This window comes from Leptosomus discolor, chromosome 3 (genome assembly GCF_034619465.1).
Source record: "Leptosomus discolor isolate bLepDis1 chromosome 3, bLepDis1.hap2, whole genome shotgun sequence".
NCBI lineage: Eukaryota > Metazoa > Chordata > Aves > Leptosomiformes > Leptosomidae > Leptosomus > Leptosomus discolor.
The window spans coordinates 85566544-85587663 of NC_141393.1; the positions used below are offsets into that span (position 1 = coordinate 85566544).

A 21120-nucleotide genomic window follows, 5' to 3' on the forward strand; every position below is an offset into this window, starting at 1 on the left:
ACTGTGGGGCTGATTTCAAAAGGGGTTGAAAATTTAGTTCTGAAAATTACTGTCCTTTGAGATCGTGATGTCACCTCACCATTAGTCGCATGTCTTTTCCTCTGTCCTCTTAGCTGTCTTTGGAAAGACTGTTGCTGCAGAATGTGAGCAGTGCTGCCAGGCAGCGGATCACTTATTTGATAGAGTGGCCGTACTTAATCAGCACTTGTGTGACATTTTAACTGTATTTTTCACTAATTTGAACAGTGATCCATAAAGCTCTTGAACCCCACTGCTGCACGTGCAAACACAGTATATCCAAGTGTGAAATGTATTTTTTTATAAAATTCTTAACATTCTTATACTGCAACGGTAAGGCCACCATCCTACAGCTTTTCCTTAAGCTTAGGTGTAGAGCAAATCTGACACTTGGGTCTGTTCGCACAGGGCGATTCAGGTCCCGGTTACCAGCCGTAACAGTAAGGTCATTGTGCCCTGGTTTGCGTCGAGGTAGCGTCTCCATTTGGTGTTTGGATCCCATGTAGGAAATACAGCAGGTGACAAATCAGACCGGTGGGGTGGGGGTGGGAATTGTGCTCTCAGCCTGCGAGTGTGGCTGTCTGCGCAGAGCACAGATGGGCAGCGCCGTGCCAGGCTGCGGTCACTGCCACCTCTCCGGTGAGATAAGAGCGTGCCAGGAGGGAAGTGCCAGGGGTGCTGGGAGCCTGGCCGTGCCCGCGCAGTGCTCATCCTTACCGCGATACCACGTACACTGTCAGCTGTGGTGTCTGCTTTATTGCTGAGAACAGAAGTATGAAACTGGGTGTTGATACCTAAAGCCTGTGTCTGTGGGAGAATAGAAACCAGATCTATTTAGTGTAAGTTATTGTGTCAAGAGAGGTGCTTTGCAAGAAGGTCCTTGCATTTCTCCGCGGGGATTGCCCCGGGTGCTTCTTTTAGATGGTCACTGGGGAGTGAGAAGCTTGTTCAGTTCTTGAACACCTTGTTGAAGTTACTTGGTGTGTCTCCTCACGTGACATAACGTCTCTTCTGGTAAGTGATACAGGAAGTCACACAGGGTGGATCAGTTTATTTTCCTGTATAACCATTATCTACTACTGGTGAAAATAGAACTGAATCAGAGATTTAGAACTCTAGTGTTCAGTTCTTCAGTTATGACTTATCATTTTCAATTTAATGCCTACATAATACCATTAGTGCGACTGCTTTTAAGCTTAATCCAGAAGATACATTTCTCACAGGAAGAATGATTTTTTAACTGTCTGCTTTTATGTAGTATTTTAGTTCATTCTTCACCAGAAGTAGAATCCTGTTAAAAAGATAATTCAAATCCTCAGTTAAATTCCTAGGTTGTAACTGTATGCACAACGGTGCTGCTGTTTAATCCTCAACACAGTTCCCCTTTCTTGATTTCCAGATCTAGTATTGAATGCAGATCTGCCTTCTGTTAACAGAATGTTCAAATTACTGTGTCAGCTCAAGCTGAAATACTGTCTAATGTTATAAATAGAAGTATTTTGGGGGGTTTGAACTCTTAAAGGAAACCAGAAAAGCAGCAACACACGGGAAGTCAGTAATCATAAGGCTGAAGGTGGAAAACTCAGCACAATGGATAATAGTATGTTAGTCTTAGAACAAAATGTTCATTTTTATTTTGGGCGCTGTAGTTCTTCTGCAGGTCTGGGGTACCAGCTTCCAGTCATTACTGCAGACCTCACCTCTTCCCTTGGGAGTGACTACAGCTAGTCTCAATTCCTTCTTACGCTCCTCTGTGCGTAGCTACATGGCATCTAAGATAATCTGCGTGATCTTTGCCTTTACTGCCGGGCTGTCAGATAATGCTGAATCCCTCTTTAGAGGCTGGTTCACTCTTTAGAGCTCAATGGTTGTATTCTAGAATTACAGATGTGTAACTGACACAGAACCACAGAATCACAGCGTGGTTCAGGTTGGAAAGCACCTTAAAGATCTTGTAATTCCACCCCCCTGTTGTGGGGGGCACTCCCTGGTAAAGAGTCCCTCCCCACCTTTCCTGCAGCCCCCCCGAAGGTCTCCCGCAGCTGTCTGTGCTGGGAAGGCGGACCTGCCCAGGTCCCCCTGGATGGCCTCCCGTCCCTCCAGCGTGTCCACCGCACCACGCAGCTGGCTGCCATCGGCAAACCTGCTGAGGGTGCTCTCCATCCCACCGTCTGTGTTGCCAACAAAGATGTGTAGGCACCTTTGGGGTAAAAAGTCTTGCATAAAAAGAGGAAACATTAACTATTGTCAATATTCCTCACGCTTTATCTGTGCGGCAGAAGCTCGACGCGGTGTAAGACAATCCTCTTTCTTATGGCAATTAAACCCCCCACTTTTCATACTTGTGATTTTTGATCCGCACAGTGTTCAGTAAATTGAGGAATGTAAGATTTGACATGTAAGATGTCAAAATGCTGGTCTGGAAAGTAGCTCAGTAAAAAGTTGAGTCAGTTTCCTTCAACTTAAATTATTCTTTTTTGTTCTGCCATGGGGAATAAGTAATAGGGGCTGAGTGCCTTTAAGTAATCTATTTTAAAACTGCCATGCATTCTACACCTTCAGACAGCATTAAAGTTGAAAGGTTTTATATATACGCTAATGGAGTAATTTATCTCATCTAACATGTTTTAGGTTTCTTTTCCAGTCAGTGGCTATGAAAAAGAACCTTCAGAGAGCAGTTGTTTCTAACGCTTAGAAACCTCTTTCATGGTGGCACGAGTGGCCTTTTCTCTCCCTGGACTAGGAAAGATATCTGGGCGATTAGCCTAGACTTAAATTTCCTAAGGCACAAGCTAATCCAAGAACTTGGTGCTAGGTGTCAAGCCCGGACTGGTCTCCTGGATCCTGGACTTGAGCAAAACCACTTCTTTGTTCGGTCTCACGCCCGCGCCGTTCGTGACTCCTGCACGTCTTCTCTTATCTTTGTGCTTTGGCTCTCAGTCTTCAGAACTGGACAGCTTTATTTGCTGTTTTCCTATCGTTGTCTCCTCGGTTTAGACGGCAGGGTTTTGTGGTAAGGGCTCTTTCTTACTGTGATCCTGCCAAAGGAGTGTTGCACTGTTCATCTGATCTCGCTTGTTATGGGGGAGAAAAACTCTAGCTGTATGAGGCTCTGATAGAGAGGTTGAAGTACAAATAATTAGAAATATGATAGACTTGTTCAGTGCAAAAGAGCAAATTTCTGGCAAGGTTTTATCGATGAGGATTACTTAAATGATAGCCAAGGAATGTGTTTTAAAATATATCATTTTTTCACTGTAGTCATCAAGTAGACGGCAGCATCCTTTAAATAAACATCTTTTCAAACCTTCAACTTTCATGACATCTCATGAACCTCCAGTTTATATGGATGAAGACGATGACAGATCCAGTTTTCACAGCCATATGGATACTGCAGCAGAAGAGGAAGTATCGGTATGTCGTTTAAATCAGTCAGAGAATGTCTTGCTTACTGTCATTGTAACCTTGTTTAATGAATAATATGAGGATTAAACATCTTTGCCATAAAATAAATATCATCAAGTAAGTATTAAATTGTGGTAAGATTCATGAGCCATTTTGAATTATAAACACATTGTTAATACAAAGGCCTCCAATTGCAGAAAATTTAGACTTAACCAGAAAGGAAGTACGTAAAAGAAGTAATAAACAGTTTTGTCCTGAAACAGCTCTGAAAAGTTTCAGCTGGGTATTTTCAAAAAGTGATCTGACATGAGTTTGAAAGTCATACAAACTGTAGAGTTATGACTCTGGTTAAAGGTGTGTGTTAGAAGGATTACACAGAGCTCTGGCAGAACGTGACTGCTCTTGGCATCATTGCTTTCTGTCTTCCTTCGCTGGCTGAATTAGTGATGGATTTTTTAAAAGTCTGTTTCAGAGCATGAACTTGCAGGCTGAGTTGTCAGTCAACAAGCAAATCTTTGTGGTTTTAGAGGCAAATTCTAGTAGATATCCTAACCCAATGTATTCCGACATCGTGTAGCGTTCCAGTTCCCTCATTTACCACATGCAGTACCACTACAAGATTTGGGAGCCACGTCTTTCCCACTTCCATATAGAACCACAGAATTGGAGGGACTGCATCCCACCGCCAGGATGCTGGGCCGGTCTCACAGCTGGCGTGAGTCGCTGGGGCTTTACTGTGCTTAGGCTGAAGAACATGACTCCTTAATTTATTTTTTTTATTTTGGTGAGCCTAGTGACATCTTGTATGTGAAAAGCTCGTTGTGTAGCAGAAGTGCTCAGGCCACGCAGTATAAGTCCATTCGTTTTCTGTATTGACTTTTTTACATGCACTGCGTAATCTTCTTGAAATTATTAAATTTGCTTTATTGAGTCCCACCGTCACTCCTGCTCTGTAGTCTCTCTCTGGTGGTCTTTTGGTTCACCTGCAGACATTGCTGATGGCTTTGACTATTCCAGTCTGAACCTTAAAAGGCCTGAAGAGAAAAATGTGTATTAGAAGAGATGCAGATGACTATGATTTGTCTTGATGGGACTGTTTTTGAGCAAACATTCTTTTGTTCTTTAAATACGTATTTTCTAACTGCTCCAAATGTTTTCCTAAAATGTTTTGGTTTTGCCGTGGTGTCCTGACTCCAGTATGAATAGGGGAGCCGTAAATCATCTGGGATTTTTTTAATTTGGACAGAACTTGCTTGTTTATGTTTTTGCAGTGATAATGGTGGACTTGTGCCCTCCCCCGCCCTTTTTTTTTTTTTAATTTGGCTTAATCTTTTCTTTCTTCACTAGTGCAGCATTTCCAGATGGATATATTTCTGGCTTGTAGAAAGACACAGGTGAGCTCAGCTACCAGAAAAATACCCGTTATCAGTGCAAAATAGAAGCAATTTGGAAGAAAAAAAGAGATCATGAACTATGTTCAGAATGAACATAGAGGATTCTGTTCTGATGTTAAAAGTCAGGTCTCTTAGTGACAGTCACTGTCTTGGAGAAAAACACTTTGCATCAGCGTGGTGGGGAAGAGACTCGGTGTAGCACGGAAATGGTAGGAAAGGTTTTCTTCGGCCTCGTGACGGTGGAAGCACCGGGTGCTGTTCCCTTGTGAAGGCAGAAGGTTTTGCCTGGATGTCACCAGCCAGCGCTCCTGAAAATGGGTTTAGTGCAAGTGAGTTACTCCCAGGTGAAGACCCTCTGTTCCAACAGAGCGCGTTCACTTTTCGGTTAGGATGGCTGCGTTTTGGGAGCAGTCTGGCTATCCCAGAATAGAACCACGTACCGTTCTGGAGCTGTTATAGCATGGTTCATTTGATATGCAGTTGTGTTGTGCCAGGCAGCTTTTCTCAGAAAATCTTTTGAGATTTCCGTGGGAGGTGAATCCCTGTGTTATGTTGAGTGTGGTGTATCCCCACACAATTTATTCAGGGCATTTAACCTTGATTTTTCTGAACATTTGCAGTCTAGCCCTTTATACAGTTTCATAATTACAATTAAAGAATTGATAAGGCCTTTAGAAATTTAACAGTCTTTCCATCACTTCCTTTGATAAACCTAATAAATAATACAGATTCTTTAATCTTCATGGATTCCTAAAAAGAAATTGAAATCGCGTGTGTAGGTTACTTTAGAAGAATTTTGATTACTACCTTGTAGTTGTTTTCCGTAACTGAACGTTCCTGTCAGTATAGGATCCGAAAGCTGCTCTGCACCAATAAAGACTTGTCCTCTTTGAGAACAGCTGACCTCCACCAAGTACAGCTGCTACAGCTAAACATCCTGAAACAGGCACCTGAATTAGAGTGAGAGCTCCTGTCTGCTCATAACGTAGAGGTCCTCAGCCTTTGTTGAAGAAAATTGGATGAGAAAAACCAGAAATGGTGTGTTTCCTTAAAGAGGGAGAACCGTTTGTTGTAAATCGCTGGCAAAGTTGCATGCACCAGCCTGTAGGGAGACAAACTTCTTCATAATTTAGGAAAAACAGCAATCTGTTTTCTTAAGCTATTAAGAGACAGCATGAAGTAAAGGGGTGGAGGGGTTGGATAACTCTGAAGCTTCTGCTCTTCCCGTCATGGGATATGCTTCTCATCACTTTTTATTCTTACAGGTAAAGGTGAGAACTTAATACGGTTAAGATTGACTGTCTTCAAATAAAAAAAATGCATATAATGGAAGCTTGGTGCTGTCTTGATTTATGGGTCGTTTAGAAATCTGAGTTTGTAGATTTTGTAGAAATTATTAACACTGTAAAAAGTTTTGGGGTATGATTTTTTTGGGTATCACACTGGAGGGACGGGAGGCCATCCAGAGGGACCTGGGCAGGCTGGAGAGATGGGCCCGGGCAAACCTCATGAGGTTCAACAAGGCCAAGGGCAAGGTCCTGCACCTGGGTCAGGGCAGTCCCAAGCACAGACACAGGCTGGGGGATGAGTGCATGGAGAGCAGCCCTGCCGAGAAGGACTTGGGAGTGCTGGTGGGTGAAAGACTGAGTATGAGTCGGCAACGTGCGCTCGCGGCCCAGAAAGCCAACGGCATCCTGGGCTGCATCAGGAGAAGTGCAGCCAGCAGGTCGAGGGAGGGGATTCTGCCCCTCTGCTCTGCTCTGGTGAGACCCCCCTGCAGGGCTGCATCCAGCTCTGGGGACACCAGCACAAGACAGACACGGACCTGCTGGAGCAGGCCCAGAGGAGGCCACAAAGATGCTGAGGGGCTGGAGCAGCTCCCTGTGAGCACAGGCTGAGAGAGCTGGGGGTGTTCAGCCTGGAGAAGAGAAGGCTCCGGGGAGACCTTAGAGCAGCCTTCTAGTGCCTAAAGGGGGCTGCAGGGAAGGTGGGGAGGGACTCTGGATCAGGGGGTGTGGAGATGGGACGAGGGGTAAAAGTTTCAAACAGAGGGGAGATTTAGATGAGATATTAGGAGAAATTCTCCCCTGTGAGGGCGGTGAGACACTGGCAGGGGTTGCCCAGAGCAGCCGTGGCTGCCCCCTCCCTGGCAGGGCTCAAGGCCAGGTTGGATGGAGCTGGGAGCAACCTGCTCTGGTGGGAGGTGTCCCTGCCCCCATGGCAGGGGGGTGGGACTAGATGGTCTTTAAGGTCCCTTCCAACCCAAACTGTTCTATGGTTCTATGATTTGGTTTGAATATTTTCGCAGCTTTGAAAGTACTTCAGAGCCACAATCGTGACTATCCGCTGAATAGCGTTATTCCGTACTGCTCCACAGAATAGTGAAGAGAGAGATCAGTTAACCTGATAAAAGTGGCCTGAATCTCCAGTTCTCGAGTATAATGCCTGTCTTCAAGTATTTACAACCAACATAAACTAGCTTTGTCGTAAGCAAAAGCGAAGTCTTTAGTGCAGCTGCCGTTTTGCCAACAACATACGGACAAGTGGATCGAGTGCAAGTTGCAGTTGGGCATTAAGGTGACAGACAGCCCTCGGAACTGAAGTTAGGCACTGCTCTCTCCTGTGTACCACAGCTGAGCTCCTCACCAGAAGAAACTTGTTTGTAGGATAATATGGGTAAAAGTATAAATAATACAAGAATTAAATGTAAGGTAGCTGTGTGCACTGTGGTGTGCTATGTTTTTACAAATAATGCCCCAGTCTGTTTCTTAGTTAGAATATATTGCCAGCAGTTTCTCAAAGATTATTAGTCGTACATAGTGATTTATGGAGTATTTGTCTTACTCGTCGTTACGTGCCTAAAGTAAAGCTTGTTTCTCTTTTTTTTTAACAATGAATAGGATGAAGAGAGTATTCCAATAACATATCGAGAGTTACCCGAATACAAAGAGCTGTTAGAGTTTAAAAAATTGAAGAGGCAGAAGCTCCAGCAGATGCATGCAGAGAGTGGGTTTGTGCAGCACGTGGGATTCAAGGTGAGTCTCAGAGGTGTTCTTCTGTTACTCGGTGCGTTGTAGAAGTTTTCAAAGGTACCGCGGGTTGGGTTTCCTACAAAGGCTTTGTTTAACGTAGCGAGTTTGGTTCCTTAGTTCTCGTCCGCTGGTTCTGCTTTCCCTCGCCGCCTTCAGTGAAGGCACCCGAAGCCATTCCCTCTGCCCTTCTTTATCGGGCCTCGCTGGGTGCTGATGCTGCGTGGGAGCTCCTGAGCGCGCTGCCTTCTCCTCCTCCGGCCGCGCGAGCGCAGCGCAGGAGCCTTGCGAAGCGGTTACAGGGTTCCACTGACCCTGGGCCCTGTTTGGCAGTGACCCCTTGGTCGTGGTTCTCGGGTTGTGAATTCGGAGTCGCTTCACCTGAGGCCAAAGAAGGGGCAGAGGTGTGGAGTGCGGACAGCAATAGGTCAGGGACGGGTCTGCTGTGCAGCAGGTTCCCGATCCTGTCAAGGAATAACTCGCAGAAGTTGAAGCAAGGACACGAAGCGATGGTTATGTGACGTTAAGGAAGCAAACGTTAGGTTGAACTAACGTGCTGGCCCGGTATCGGCCATTCACAGGTGGCCCGAAGGGAAGGGCGTTCTGTAAGCTACGTCTTCTGGTTTGCGAGGGATCGTCTGCGTGACCGGCCGCTGTGTTGGAGCAGCTGCTTCCCTCGTTGGGCGCTCTGCAGCCCGGTGTACTGCCCGTACCCGTTTGTGCAGGAGCTCAAAGGCACTCCCTGTAAAGTGCACTTCGAAATGACTGGAAGATTCAGGCGGCCTCGTCCGTAGGCATTGACAGGCCTAGTTGTGGTGTTAGACTACCGAGGTGCTTTTTATTTTGCTAATCTTCATTTTTAAGTTAGCATGGTGTGGGGGGGTTTTGGTTGGTTTGGTTTTTAGTTAGTTTTCTTCCCCAAAAAACTCAAAGGTTCGCTCAGGCAGACCAGGCTTCCAGGTCACAAACCAGCTGCTTTTTATGCGCGGAGTTACTCTGAAAGGTACCTGGGCATTACGCCGCGTTGAGCATTCCAAGCTGGAAGGTTTCTTTGCCCTCTGAACTTGACTCTGTCGTGCCCCACGCGGCGGTGGTGCGGGTTCCCGCAGCAGGGCTGCCCCGCTCCCAGCAGCCGCTCAGAATGCTTTCGGGCCCACGGGGCCTTCGCCTCGGTTACTGCCCGGTTACTCAGACTCTGCGCTGAGTACCAAGTTACTGAACCCCTTGGGGGCTTTTTAGGGCTTTTGTGGCTGTAATACCAGAGCGATTTGCAAATACTTTTTTTTTCCTTAGGAAATGGAAGTCATGGTATGATTTCTGTTTCACAGGGAAGCTGGAGCACAGAAATTAAGGTCAGGGGTTTGCACTGTCTTGGTTCTGAAATTGAGATAACTGGAACCATTTTTTTTAAAGTACTTAGCATTATTCTGAACTTGGTATTTTCAGAGAACAGCCCTGAGTATGCTTAGTCCCTCCTCACTCATTGTCAGCCCTCAAACTCCGAAAGCCGTCTGTGGAAGGGAGGGCACAGCTGAGGCAGAGCTGCCCGTGCGGCGCGTGGCCTGGAGCCGAGCGGTTGTGCCGGGACGAGCTGCTGCGCGAGCGGGCGTCGCTGCGAGGCCGTCAGGACCTGGCGGAGGGTGAGCTGCGGGAGCACAGCCTTGTCTCCCTCATCTCGCCTTCCTTCCCAGTCCTGCCTCTGCAGCGCTGCTCTTAGGTTTTTCGAGGAGATCTCCTGGCCTTCAAGTCCCGTTTTCCAGGTTTCCTTTTTTTATCCAACATTTCTGCGTTTCTGCTCCTCTTCTCTACCGTCGTGATTTTTTCATCCAGGACTGACGTCTCGTTTGAGCTGTGTTTCCCCCTCATCGTGCCACCCTGCTCTGGCACTCGGCTGCCGTTGTGTTGCCCCTGACTCTCCTCAGGGGTTAGATGTAGTCATCTTGCTCGGCTTCAGACTTCCGTTCCCTTCCCTGAACGTGTCCCACTGCCTTCCCAGCCGCCTGGCTGTTATTTCCAGCCCGCCCCGCATGCTGTTGGAGGCCCTGGCTTCGAAGGGGCCTCGGTCTGACCTGTCTGTCCTGACCGGAGCCCATCGAGCTCCCGACAGGCTCTGCTGCTCTGGTCTCGCTGCTCTCCTCCGCCGTGGGAGGCAGGTCTGTACGCAGACGTTTCACGTGGCTGGACCTAAGCTATGGGAGCGTCACGTTCGTGCACCGCGTCGCCGTGTGAGGGCGAGCGGCGCTGCCGGCAGGACTGGGCCTGCGTCGTTGAGCAGGAGGGGAAGCCAGTGGGGCGCTGGGGGGGTGGGCAGCGAAGCGGGAGGAAGGTGGGTGAATCCTCAGGGCTCTGGAGGGCCCCGCCTAGAGCACGGGGACTCCTTTGCCCACAGGTACATAACGGCCTGTGGCGAGGAGGACCCGGCTGCATGGGCTGGCAGTAGCCGACCCGCGCGCGTGGCGCTCTGGCGTGTCGGCGTGCACTGCTGGGGACGGACGCGGTTGCAGCTGGTGGTTTTTCAGTGCTCTTCTGTCTGCTTCACAGTGCGACAACTGCGGGATCGAGCCCATCCAGGGCGTCCGGTGGCACTGCCAAGACTGCCCTCCAGAGATGTCCCTGGACTTCTGCGATTCTTGCTCTGACTGGTGAGCACCGTGCGCTTCCGCTCGCGACGGGCAATGGGCTTCAGCCCGCGCAGCTCAGGGCGGGGGTGTGGGGAGTCTGCCCCAGCACAGCGTGCCGGGCGAAGGGGAAGACGCTTGAGCGTGTGTCCGCGGGAGCTGCGCTTTGTAAGCGTGCTCTGGGTGTGTGAAACCTGCCCCTTGGTACGGCGAGTGCCGAGGTAAGGTTGGTGCTGCTCAGTGGTGAGGGAACTTGCACTCCGCTCATTAACGGGTATCGAATGTGGCATGAATCGGTTAAGATGGTCACTGCTTAAACTGTTACCTTTTTCTTTCCCTTGCAGTCTGCATGAAACAGAGATTCATAAGGAAGATCATCAGTTAGAACCTATTTACAGAGCAGAGACATTTTTAGACAGAGACTACTGCATGTCCCAGGGCACCAGTTACAATTATCTTGACCCAAACTACTTTCCAGCAAATAGATGACATGGGAGGCGGATCGACCATCTTGGGCTTACTGTCCTCTTTGAAAAGTAACAATGGCACCATTGTTAGTTCTGTGCACATTTTGGAAAGACTCTGCTTTCCCTGAAATGTCGCTCACAGCATGACAGCTTCCTGGGGGTACTTGTCAGACTGCAGCCTCCAGCTGTCATGGTTCTAGATCACTGAGCAGCAGCTGAACATTCCTGGTGTGCGGAAGGTTTCACTGGGAGACTTTTCTTTCACCACGTTAGTCACTTTTAGGTGGTGAATCTGAATGCAAAAGAAAAACGTACAAAAGGGTGAGCCAGAAATGAGAGCACACGTTAAAGACAGAGTAAATTCCAAAGGCTTTGAAGAACTCGGTTACGATGAGATCCAGAGGAGATGAAGTATTTATATAAAACCAGTTTAGTAGCTTGCAGTTTTGTTGTGACATAGTTTTCAGCACAGTAACTGACTTCTTTAGGCAAGGTTTTAACCAATGACAGTGTTTGCTTCTAGGATGTACTCTAAAAATACTCACTGTCTCGGCGATGGTTGGTTACAGGCCTTTATTAAATCGGAGCTGCTTAATCACATTGACTTTCAATTTTTTTTTAATTATTTTTTTTAATTTTTTTTTAAACCACGATGAACTCTATTTACCAACAGTGAAGCACTACAGGGGGCAACTGTGGCATTGCTTCCTTAACCAGCTCATGGTGTGTGAATGTTATAAAATTGTCACTCAGATATATTTTTTAAATGTAATGTTATATAAGATGATCGTGTGATGTGTACAAAATATGGTGAAAAGTGCCAGTGGTAGTAACTGTGTAAAGTCTCTAATACTCAACATTAACTCCTTTAAAATAAAATACACAGCCTTCTGCCTCTGTATTTGGAGTTGTTAGTGCAACTCATCAAAGAAAACTGCCTAATATAAATCATATATATGGTAATAATTTTTCCTCTTTTGTAGTCTGCACAAGATCCATGAAAGATTGTATTTTTATTACTATTTAAACAGTGATTAAATTTAGCCTGAGCAGTGAGCAAGGGTTCACATGCATTCTTTTATACTGCTGGATTTTGTTGTGCATCATTTAAAACATTTTGTATGTTTCTTCTTATCTGTGTATACAGTATGTTCTTAAATAATGTTCAATTGTCAGGAGAACTGTGAGAAATAAACTATGTGGATACAGTCTGTTTATATATAGAGAGCTTGCTGTGACTTCCTTTGGGTGCAGTTCCGACGCTGTCATCGAGACGGACGGCGGACCGGGACGCTCGGTGGGTCGAGCAGAGGCGCCGTGCAGCCCCGCTAGACGCCCCTCGGCCACGGGCTGGGTGGGCCCGGCGGGGCTCTACCCGCACCCCGCTCGCCGGCTGCCGGGCCGGCGCTTGGCTCTCGGCCCTGCCCAGGCTGTTCTGGCTCGGAGCGCAGGAGGCTCAGGGTTTGGTGGCCGTGGCACGCGGCACGCCGTCCTCGGGGCAGCTGTGTAATTCCCGTGACAGACCTTTGTTCACACATCTCCTGTGGAGGTGCGCAGCTTGTGGTTCAGCAACACTCGATTATTTTAGGGCTGTCACAGGCTGCCAGTTGCTTCGATGCTTGAAGACTCGCAGTAATTAGCTAGAAAATAAACTAATTTGACTTCAAAGGATGGCAATAAGGCTAATTGGCTGGCTGCACCTCTAAGTACAAACTGATCGGTACTAGGTTTTGCAATAACTTTAGGTGTAGTTATTTTTTTGCTTAGGGGAAAAAAAAAATTTTAAGCGTTTAATCTATTTAGAAGGTCCTGCAGTACAGTTACTGAAGCACTGAGCAAGTATCGTATGTAAACCTATCTCGTGTACCTAGTAATCTTAGGTAAATTTAATAAACCTTAAAAAAAATACTACACCAAAATTCACATGAGGCATTTCAGTTTTTAATTGGAAAGATACAGCCCTGAGAGGCTCCAGTGCCGCACAAAAAGTGCCTTCCACGTCACTCGTGCTGTTTATAGGAAGCTAGGGCTGGTGAAGGTGTATTATCGGGGAGAGAATCTGTGGCAATACTGGTTTTCTGTTGATACCTGAAAAAATGACTGGAAGAAAATAAGGAAAGTACCTTAGTGAGAGGTTCAGCTGCCAGTTTGGGATAGCTTGGGAAGAACGAAGAGCTGTGGTATAATTTGAGTGAGACTGGAAGCAGAAGGGGAATTTCAAGTCTGAATCACCCAGGAGAATGAAGTGTCTTGGATAAGTCCTCCTTTTATTGAATATGTATAAATATTTATATTTCCATTTGCATGCATATACAGCTGTTTCTCTTGCATACATTATGAACATAGGCAAGTAGAGATCTGATGCACATACACCCTATCAAGTGTGGGAATTTTTTGTTTTGTTCCACAGAAAAGACCAGAAGAAGCAGAAAGAAAAAATAAACAAACTGTATGTTAAATCTTTGTAATATGAGTTAAAAAAAAAATCAGCAGCTGATTGTTGCCTTTGTTCCTGACCTGCACAAGTATGATACTCCACCCTTTTTAACTTATATTGTAATTAGAAGTAATAAAAAATACTCCAGAAAACCTACCCAGATGAATTTGCAACTTCGTGGTAACTCCAGAATATCTTACTTCTGGGGCAGATCTTACACCAGACGGCTGCTAGTGCTTCAAGGCTCGGTTTAGCCAAACCTGCCTTCGCAAGCCTGATGCGTTCTGAGCGCCTCTTGCTTACGAACTGCAGACGTTACCGGTCCCTTAGTGGCACCAGTCGGGAGCTGGAGGTGCTCCTCCTCGAGCCCAGGGTACAATGCAGGCTGTGCGCGGACCGGGGGAAGGAGGAGCACCCAGGATATGAGGGACAAGCACACAGCTACACCGGCCCCTTAGAGGTGACTGAATTCGCGTTTGCAGGGCAAAGGCCAGGGAGGGAAAGCCAAGAGCCTGCCCTGCATGGAAGGGGACACACTCTGTAAGCATGCCCGTGTGAGCTGTATTTTCATGTCCTGTACTGTGCTTTAAAAAGGATTAAACCCACGTGTACTGTAACAGAAACCATTGCTCCTCTTTTTTGTACCGGTTTTATTCGTATTGTGTCTTCATTACAAGAGAGGTCACTCCGAAAGTACAAATCCGCTGCATTAAGTACAACTTCAACAGTAAGAGCTATCATGCAACCCACTTCAGCTGTGATTCACCCAGTAGTTCCAGTAAGAGGATGCAATTACTTTACAGGAAAGTCAAACAAGCTTTTATGTAGCTATCAGAATACCAAAGGAACTCCACACTATTTTGGTTAACCTAACAGAAATACGATAGGATTTTTACAGGCTTTTTTGCAGATGCTATGGATAAATGGCTTACTAAAGATGCAAGCAAGATGAATCAAATGATCCCTGATGTTTTCCTTTGTTGTTGGTGGTGGTTTTTTTCCCCCCTCCCGAAGTGCTGGCATTGCCAGCACAAGACAACAGGTGATGGTCTGAATTTTGCACTTGCAATAGTTCCAACGTGTGCTTTAAAGACATCTCCACACATTCTGGCTCACAGTCAACTTTATATGTAGGCTCCAAGGAATACAGTAAAACTGCTGTTAATACAGCTAATTACTGGATTGCACATGGAGCTACACAATATGCTCGTTGCCTTCGCCTTGGCTCACAGAAGGGGGAAGCGGGCACTTCCAACACCCTGCAGTTCCCAGCAGGAGACAAGGCTGCCTCAAAATGGTGTCTGCTCCATAATGGACTGACAGACATCCACAATATTTAACTGGACCTTCACCTTCAATTACTTTTTCTGCTTCTTGTAACAGTGGTCTGGGGATGTGCGAAAAGTTTAGTGTAATTTCTGGCTCTAATTCCAGCTGTCTTACAGCTGCATGTAACAGGGAACAGATCTGAGTCACTTACAGCCCAGGAACAAGCGAAGTGACACCACAGAAGTTGATACCGACAATTAAAAGAAAATAATAACCAAAGGGAAACTTGTATGCAGTAATCTTAAAGTTAACAGGCTGAACGGTGGATGATGTGGCTGAAGAGCTCACCGCTGGCCCGGCACTGCCCAGTTTCCAAATGCAAACTGGGGCTGCTGCTCACCACGCTGTGGTTAACCCGTGAGGAGCAAAGCACCAGCGACACAACGGACAGCTCGTGGTGCGGCGTTAGCATCCAGGCCGCGTCCTGTTGGCGCGCCGTCGGAACAGGGAAAGGAGGTTTCACCTAGCGTTACGTACCGCATGCACAAATCCCAGACCCCTCCGGCGAAAGCAGCATTGCTTCGAACAGTGTTCGTCCGTGAAGCCAAGCGCACGTCGGTGAGGCTGTGTGCACACCACTACTGCGTTTCTGTTGAAAAAGAAAATGCTGCCTCTTCCTTTTCGAGAAAAGAGTCAATTGTCTTGCAGACTTCCAGAAAAACATCCTCCTGTGTTCCTTCTGCATCAACCTGTGAAGCAGCAAAAGCCATTAGTTTTGATTAATTTACAAAGAATTACCTCAGAATCTAAACACTGGCACAAAAGACTGGTCCAATATAAAACAGAAGTTCTGTTCCACGTGAGGAGCATTCTAACACAGAGGAGCAGCTCCCGTACACCCTGTTATTCACTGTGTTTCCACAGGTTTATTGGTAGAACTTTCTGCAGGCAAAGCACATTGACCAAATGAGGGAGCTTAAGCTCTTTCTCCGAAGTATGCGTGTTTTTAAGTAAAATTACACCTTTGATATACAGAGCAGTTTCCAAAGATTTTTTTAGAAACTATTTTACTACCTTCCAACAGAAACCGGCCAGAGCGACTCTGCTATCGCACCGTTCATGAGATGAACAGCACCGACTTGTTAATTTGGTTCTTGCCATCCGAAGCGTCGGAGCACGTAACGCTGCGGCTGACCTAAAAGCTCTCTGGAGGTGGGAACGCGGCACCGTTGTGTGTTTCTGGGCGTTTGCAGGTGCAGCCTTGGCGAGTCGGCTCTGGTTTTAGGAGGACCTTTGGGCACAGCGCCTTTTAGTGGTTTTGTCGTACGAGAGCTCACTTTCGCTGAAGAAATTTTTGTCTTTAACGCCCCAAAGTTTCTGTTTTGGCCGGAGGCTGTCCAGGCTGTTCAAGTTATTTTTGTGACTGGACTTCAACAAAAACAAGCCCAATTTACTCTCCCACGCTGAGGAAGAGAGCACTGCATCCTAGCAGAGAGGAGTGATGTCTGCAGCCACTGGTACTTCTGTGTGTTCCCTGGAAAACGTAAGGTAGCACTGAGCTTTTCTGAGCGATGAGGTTCATGCCCAGCCCATGCAGCGAGCGTCGTGCCGGTCACTGCTTGAGGCGGGAGAGCTGCCTTGCCTTCACGGTGCTGACAGAAGCAGCTTTCGCGCCGGCGGTGCGCCCCACGCGATGGCATCTGCTCATTACTCAGCTCCTCTCAACCGCCTGGCGAGAGCCTTGACTCCCCCCTCAAAAGCAAGCTTCCCCACTGCTGCTCTGTGCTCCGTCTTCCGTGCCATGGACTTGCACACATTTAAACGGGCCCATGGCAGCTCTGGCAAACCCTCTTTCTCTGAACTGTGCGCTGCATTTTCACCGCCACACTGCTGACCAGGGTGCCAGGCAGCTGTCAGGTTTGCAGGGGACATTCCTGACCATCCTACTTACTGCCTCTTCTTTGTTCTGCAGGAGAATAACCGGAGTTTCAGACTCCAAAAAATGTATTTTTGAGGCAGGCCATGAAATCCTCCTCAGACTTGGTGCTGGCTGGCAGCCAGCTCCTGCACGGCCTGACTGCACCGCGTGTTCCTCTCGGTCCCTCGGCGCGCAGCCCGTGTGGGAGGCAGCAGCTGCTCCTTGCAGAGCTCCAGCAAGGGGCTGCGTTCACACCCTGTGGCTCGGTTCCGCTCCTGGTGGCACCCGCAGATGCTGCGAAGTCTGGTCCCCTGTTGCGCCCTGTGGGAAGCGCTGGGGCGCCCAGCCAGCCTGCGCCACCCCCGCAGCTCCAGCCTGGCAGCCTCCAGCAGCCCTGCCTGGCTGGGCCCAGTCCCCTCGGACTCGCTGCAAGGGTACCCCCTGGCCCGAGGGCACCACCCTCTCCCCCCGCCAGCCCCTGAAGCACGGTGCTCTGGCTCCCCGGGCTCGCTGCCGTGCTGGTGCTTGCCGACACGGCTGCGTCACGCGAGGCTGAGCTGTGCCCACGCTGGAATATCCTGCGATAAGGCACCAGGCGGTGCCTTAGAAAGGTCCGTTCTCCAACAAGGGCTGCAGGGCTGCTGAAGCTCTCTGTGCCACAGAAACAGAAGGGTTAGGAGCGGGTTACCTACTCGCAGCGAAGAGAAAAGGGGAATGGTGAACCACCCTGGACCTCAGGCCGACTTCCTCCGGTTACAGAAAACTAGCAGCTCCCACCTCAGCTGCTGTAAAGCAGCTTGTTTTGTCTGGCTCCACTGCCGAGACCCCTATTTTCATATGGCTGTCCCACGGGAAACACACAGGGTGAAGGCCACAGCCATTTCAAAGCTCTCTTGCCTCAGTATGTACTTTTATGATCTCTTTAATCCATAAATACCCCTGCACTGGCTAACCGATCTACCCTCTCAGCACAGCTGACTGCCAGGGGCTTTTCAGTGACCTCTTCTAGAACCGGGACTGATACTCAGGTCTAGATCTAGGCAGCTGGGATGAAGAATTAGGTTTTAAGCGTGGAAATTGCTGCCCTTCATGACTGGCTGGAATGCTGACTTCCTCACAGTCACAGTAAAATGTGGATGAGCGTGACTAACGACAGCCCCAGTGCTTCCTGTGCTGGCCTCCTCCAGCATGCGACTTCTACGGGTTTTAGGAAGGAACAGTAGAACACCACTGTGAAAAAAGGAGAAAGCAAAAGCAAAGAAAAAGGAAAAGGAAAAGCAGAATGCATTTTGGGTGAACTCTGTAGGCTAAGCTCCCAGAGCATGTGACCTGCAGCAGTGAAGGCTTTGGACAGCCTCCGCTCTGGATTGCCTCCTTACGTGTTACGCTCACACCCCTTTTCCTCAGCTGGCTTTGAACAGGGAGCTTGTATTTCAGACACCACCTAGGTGTCTTGCGTTCGCTGGGCAGGATCAGTTTTGGTTTGTGTGACTACCGATGCGTTACTCTTCTCCGTTACTTATTACCCTCCCACACACTGTCACTTGAAAAAGGCTTTAAAGGATGAGTCAGGTATTAAAAACAACCAGGTTTTTTCCTCCCTTTCTTCTCAACTGACAGAGGGCTGTATATCCAAAGGTAGTTACATTTCACTGCGTTAAAACACAAGCAGGTGCCTACTAAATTTTCAGACGCACTTTTCTGCCCAGCTGCCTTGGAAATCACTGAGAAATTAACTCAAAACCAACAGTATCTACCTGCTGACTGCAACCACCACAGGGCATTTCATTTCATTTCACTTCACTCGTCTGAAACCTCTGATTCCCACAGACTCAGGCAGCTGGTGGCTTTGTGAGCAGTGCTTTCAGCCATGCCTCTCCAGTACGAGGTCCTTGTTAAAAGCACCCACTCGGTGCCCGCAGCGGCAGCTGGGTGTCTGTAACTGACTGCGAAAGGAACCGCGGAACAGTAACCTGTATCCCCAAAACATGATTTTTTTTTAAAGTTAATTGGAAAGGTAATTTCCAACTTACTGTTAACAACTACTCTACTCAAGAAAAATAGAACACATTTTTCAACCTTAAAAGGACACTTTACATGATAACGTTTATAAAGCTGATTTTACAGAGCTTCATACCCAATAGTTCCACTTCCAGAAGACGGAAGCGTGTTGAGCACTGACATTCACCAGAAGTGGGAACAGACCGTGTACAGACACTGTAAGAAAAACAGTGCAAGCACTGTTCGAGCAATGTACGAGTATTTTCTAACATGCAAACACACAGTGTCAGTCCCCCCAAAAACTAACGACAGGAGAGTACGAAGCACATACCCAGTTCTGACCCACAGACTAGGCAAGTCCCTTAAGGAGGACGTCGCTAGAAGCTTTCAAGAAAAGACTGCACGGTTTGCCATCGCATGGGAGATGGAGCAGAAATGTGCAGCAGGAGTATTAAGGAAGGGCAAGGAGAGTCCACGTCAAGCGGAAGGTGACAGACGGTGAATGCGAAAGCTGTGTGGAAGTGTTCAGTGCAGCTGCATTCTCTTCGGGGCTGTCGCTGCCCTGGTGCACCAAAAGGGAAAGGCCGTGGTAGGCACAGCTCGCTGCAGTGCGGTCTGGGAGATACACAGCACTCCCTTTTCCTTTGCACCGCACTGTGTTGGTGCACTGGGTGTTGGACTGAGCTCTTAACCAGACACATCCTTGCGAGGCAGCTCGTCAAAGAAAACACAAATAAAACCAGATAATTCTTCTTAAGCTTAAAAAGTAAAAGCAGTTTGGGATTTTTTTTCTGCCACTCTAGAGCTTGCCCTCTGTGTGCTTATTGTGGGGTTAGCCAAGGACGCAAATCGGGACCCTCCCTCTGAGTATCCATTTTCTCAGGACTACATCATTTACTCGGCTCTCAGGTCGGGGTACGCGTGCGTAAATTAACTACACGTTTCTCTGCTGGGAATTCTGCAGAGGAGAAAGCTTTGTGAGATGGGCTTTGCGTGTTTGCTACAGCCTCCAGAAAAAAGTCCCCATAATATTTTCAGAAACTATCACTGGATTCTTCTCCTTTTAGGACAAGAAGGATCAGTAGGACTAGATCTTTTTGTAGCTAAATATGAGGGACAGTTTGCTGTGACAGAGCAGAGAAATAAAGAAAAAGAAATATAAACATCCCATGTAAATATGTTTACAGATGTGCCAGCATATACATCAGTTAATTGCACTGGTGGAATTTTTCTTGCTTCTCTGTAAAGTATTGATTAGAGAATAAAAAGAATGCTTTAAATATCACATCCTGAGCAGGCGTGAACCGAGGTAATTCATTGCAATTAATACAACTATGTAATTTATTCCAGCAGAAAGATCTTTCCTGTGTGCAAGGCTGTTTTATTTCAGGACATACACTGTCAGTCTTGTAAATTTAACTAAAGGGTTTTGGATTAACATAATCATTCATCCCAATTCTGAAAGCCCTGATAGAGAAATAAATCCTAATACTTGAAGAAAAGCTTTGAGTATTAATGTTTAATAAGAGATTCTATACAGATGAGGTAGTGACTCAGGATATGTTCTCAGACGCAGGATAAATCTGCTTTTATTCTTTCAATTTGTACTGTGGAACTCAGAAGTTTGTAGATGTTGCAAACAAACAAGGGAAGCATTAGATGAGAACAAACTGTAAAGTGCAGAAGCTAATACAGTTCATAAATGGTGTTGTGTCAGTATTTTCCAAATATTGCTCATATAATGGAACTAAAAAGCAATAACTTAATTAAAAAGGTGAAGCCATTTACCTTGCATAACTGTGCTTTCCTTTCATAGTATGCAATCACAGGCTTTGATGCTTGGTAATAGCTTTCGATTCCTTCCTTGATGGTTTCGGCGTTATCGGAGCGCTGGCTGCTCTCATCCCTCATCAGAAGGCGACTGCTCATGGTTTCTGCAGAGCAGTCCAAGCAGAACACAAGTTTTGGTTCTCCAATCTAGAGACAAAGACAACCAGTAAGTATTCAAACCACTGCCCTGACAAAACTGATTTTGTTTGGATAATTTTAAAAAGAAAAGACACCAAAAAAGTCATCAAGGAATTTATTAGCAAGTTACTTTTGTATTTATCTATGCAGAAATTAGGCTTATCAACAAACACCTCTTATTGTGGCAGCATTGAGAGATCCCTGTATTCAGGACCAAGGCTGTGCTTGGCTGGGCTCTACACATACAGAGAGAGACACAATCTGAAAAACTCCGGCTGCTTGGACCAGCAATCATCAGTTTGCAACTGCTTGATAAAAGCTTGATGCAAACAGCGCTGGACTCATGGAATGCCTGACACAGCTATTTCTCTAGCCTTTGCTTTGTTCAGTCTGTGAAGAGTGTATTTTCACCCAGAGAGTGGTAAACCATCGCTTAGCATTTCAGGAGGCAATAGAAGGAAATGTCCAAATTAAAGTGTGCTCACGTGAAACAGAAATGAGTTGCCACAGATGGGCTCTGGGACACCATCAAATGCTTGTTATTGGGCACATGCACAGGAATACAGGCTGCAAATCACTCTGTCACACACTATTTT

At 47.1% G+C, this 21120-nt stretch overlaps 2 protein-coding genes across 4 annotated transcripts in view; one reads left to right on the forward strand and one right to left on the reverse strand.

Moving 5' to 3' along the window:
- ZZZ3 (zinc finger ZZ-type containing 3) overlaps nt 1–12150 on the forward strand; it is a 33448-nt gene extending 21298 nt beyond the window's left edge. For all 3 annotated transcript variants that reach the window (XM_086462896.1, XM_086462897.1, XM_086462898.1), the window contains exons 8-11: nt 3280–3432; nt 7718–7852; nt 10388–10488; nt 10809–12150. In XM_086462896.1, coding sequence (XP_086319022.1) covers nt 3280–3432; nt 7718–7852; nt 10388–10488; nt 10809–10953 — 534 coding nt within the window. In that variant the 3' untranslated portion in view covers nt 10954–12150. The remainder of the gene's footprint in view (nt 1–3279; nt 3433–7717; nt 7853–10387; nt 10489–10808) is intronic.
- Nucleotides 12151–15275: 3125 nt separating this feature from the next.
- AK5 (adenylate kinase 5) overlaps nt 15276–21120 on the reverse strand; it is an 82742-nt gene continuing 76897 nt past the window's right edge. Inside the window, exons 13-14 of the mRNA XM_086462899.1 lie at nt 20345–20533; nt 15276–15386 (exon numbers count right to left, since the gene is read on the reverse strand). Of these exons, the coding sequence (XP_086319025.1) occupies nt 15276–15386; nt 20345–20533 (300 nt within the window). The remainder of the gene's footprint in view (nt 15387–20344; nt 20534–21120) is intronic.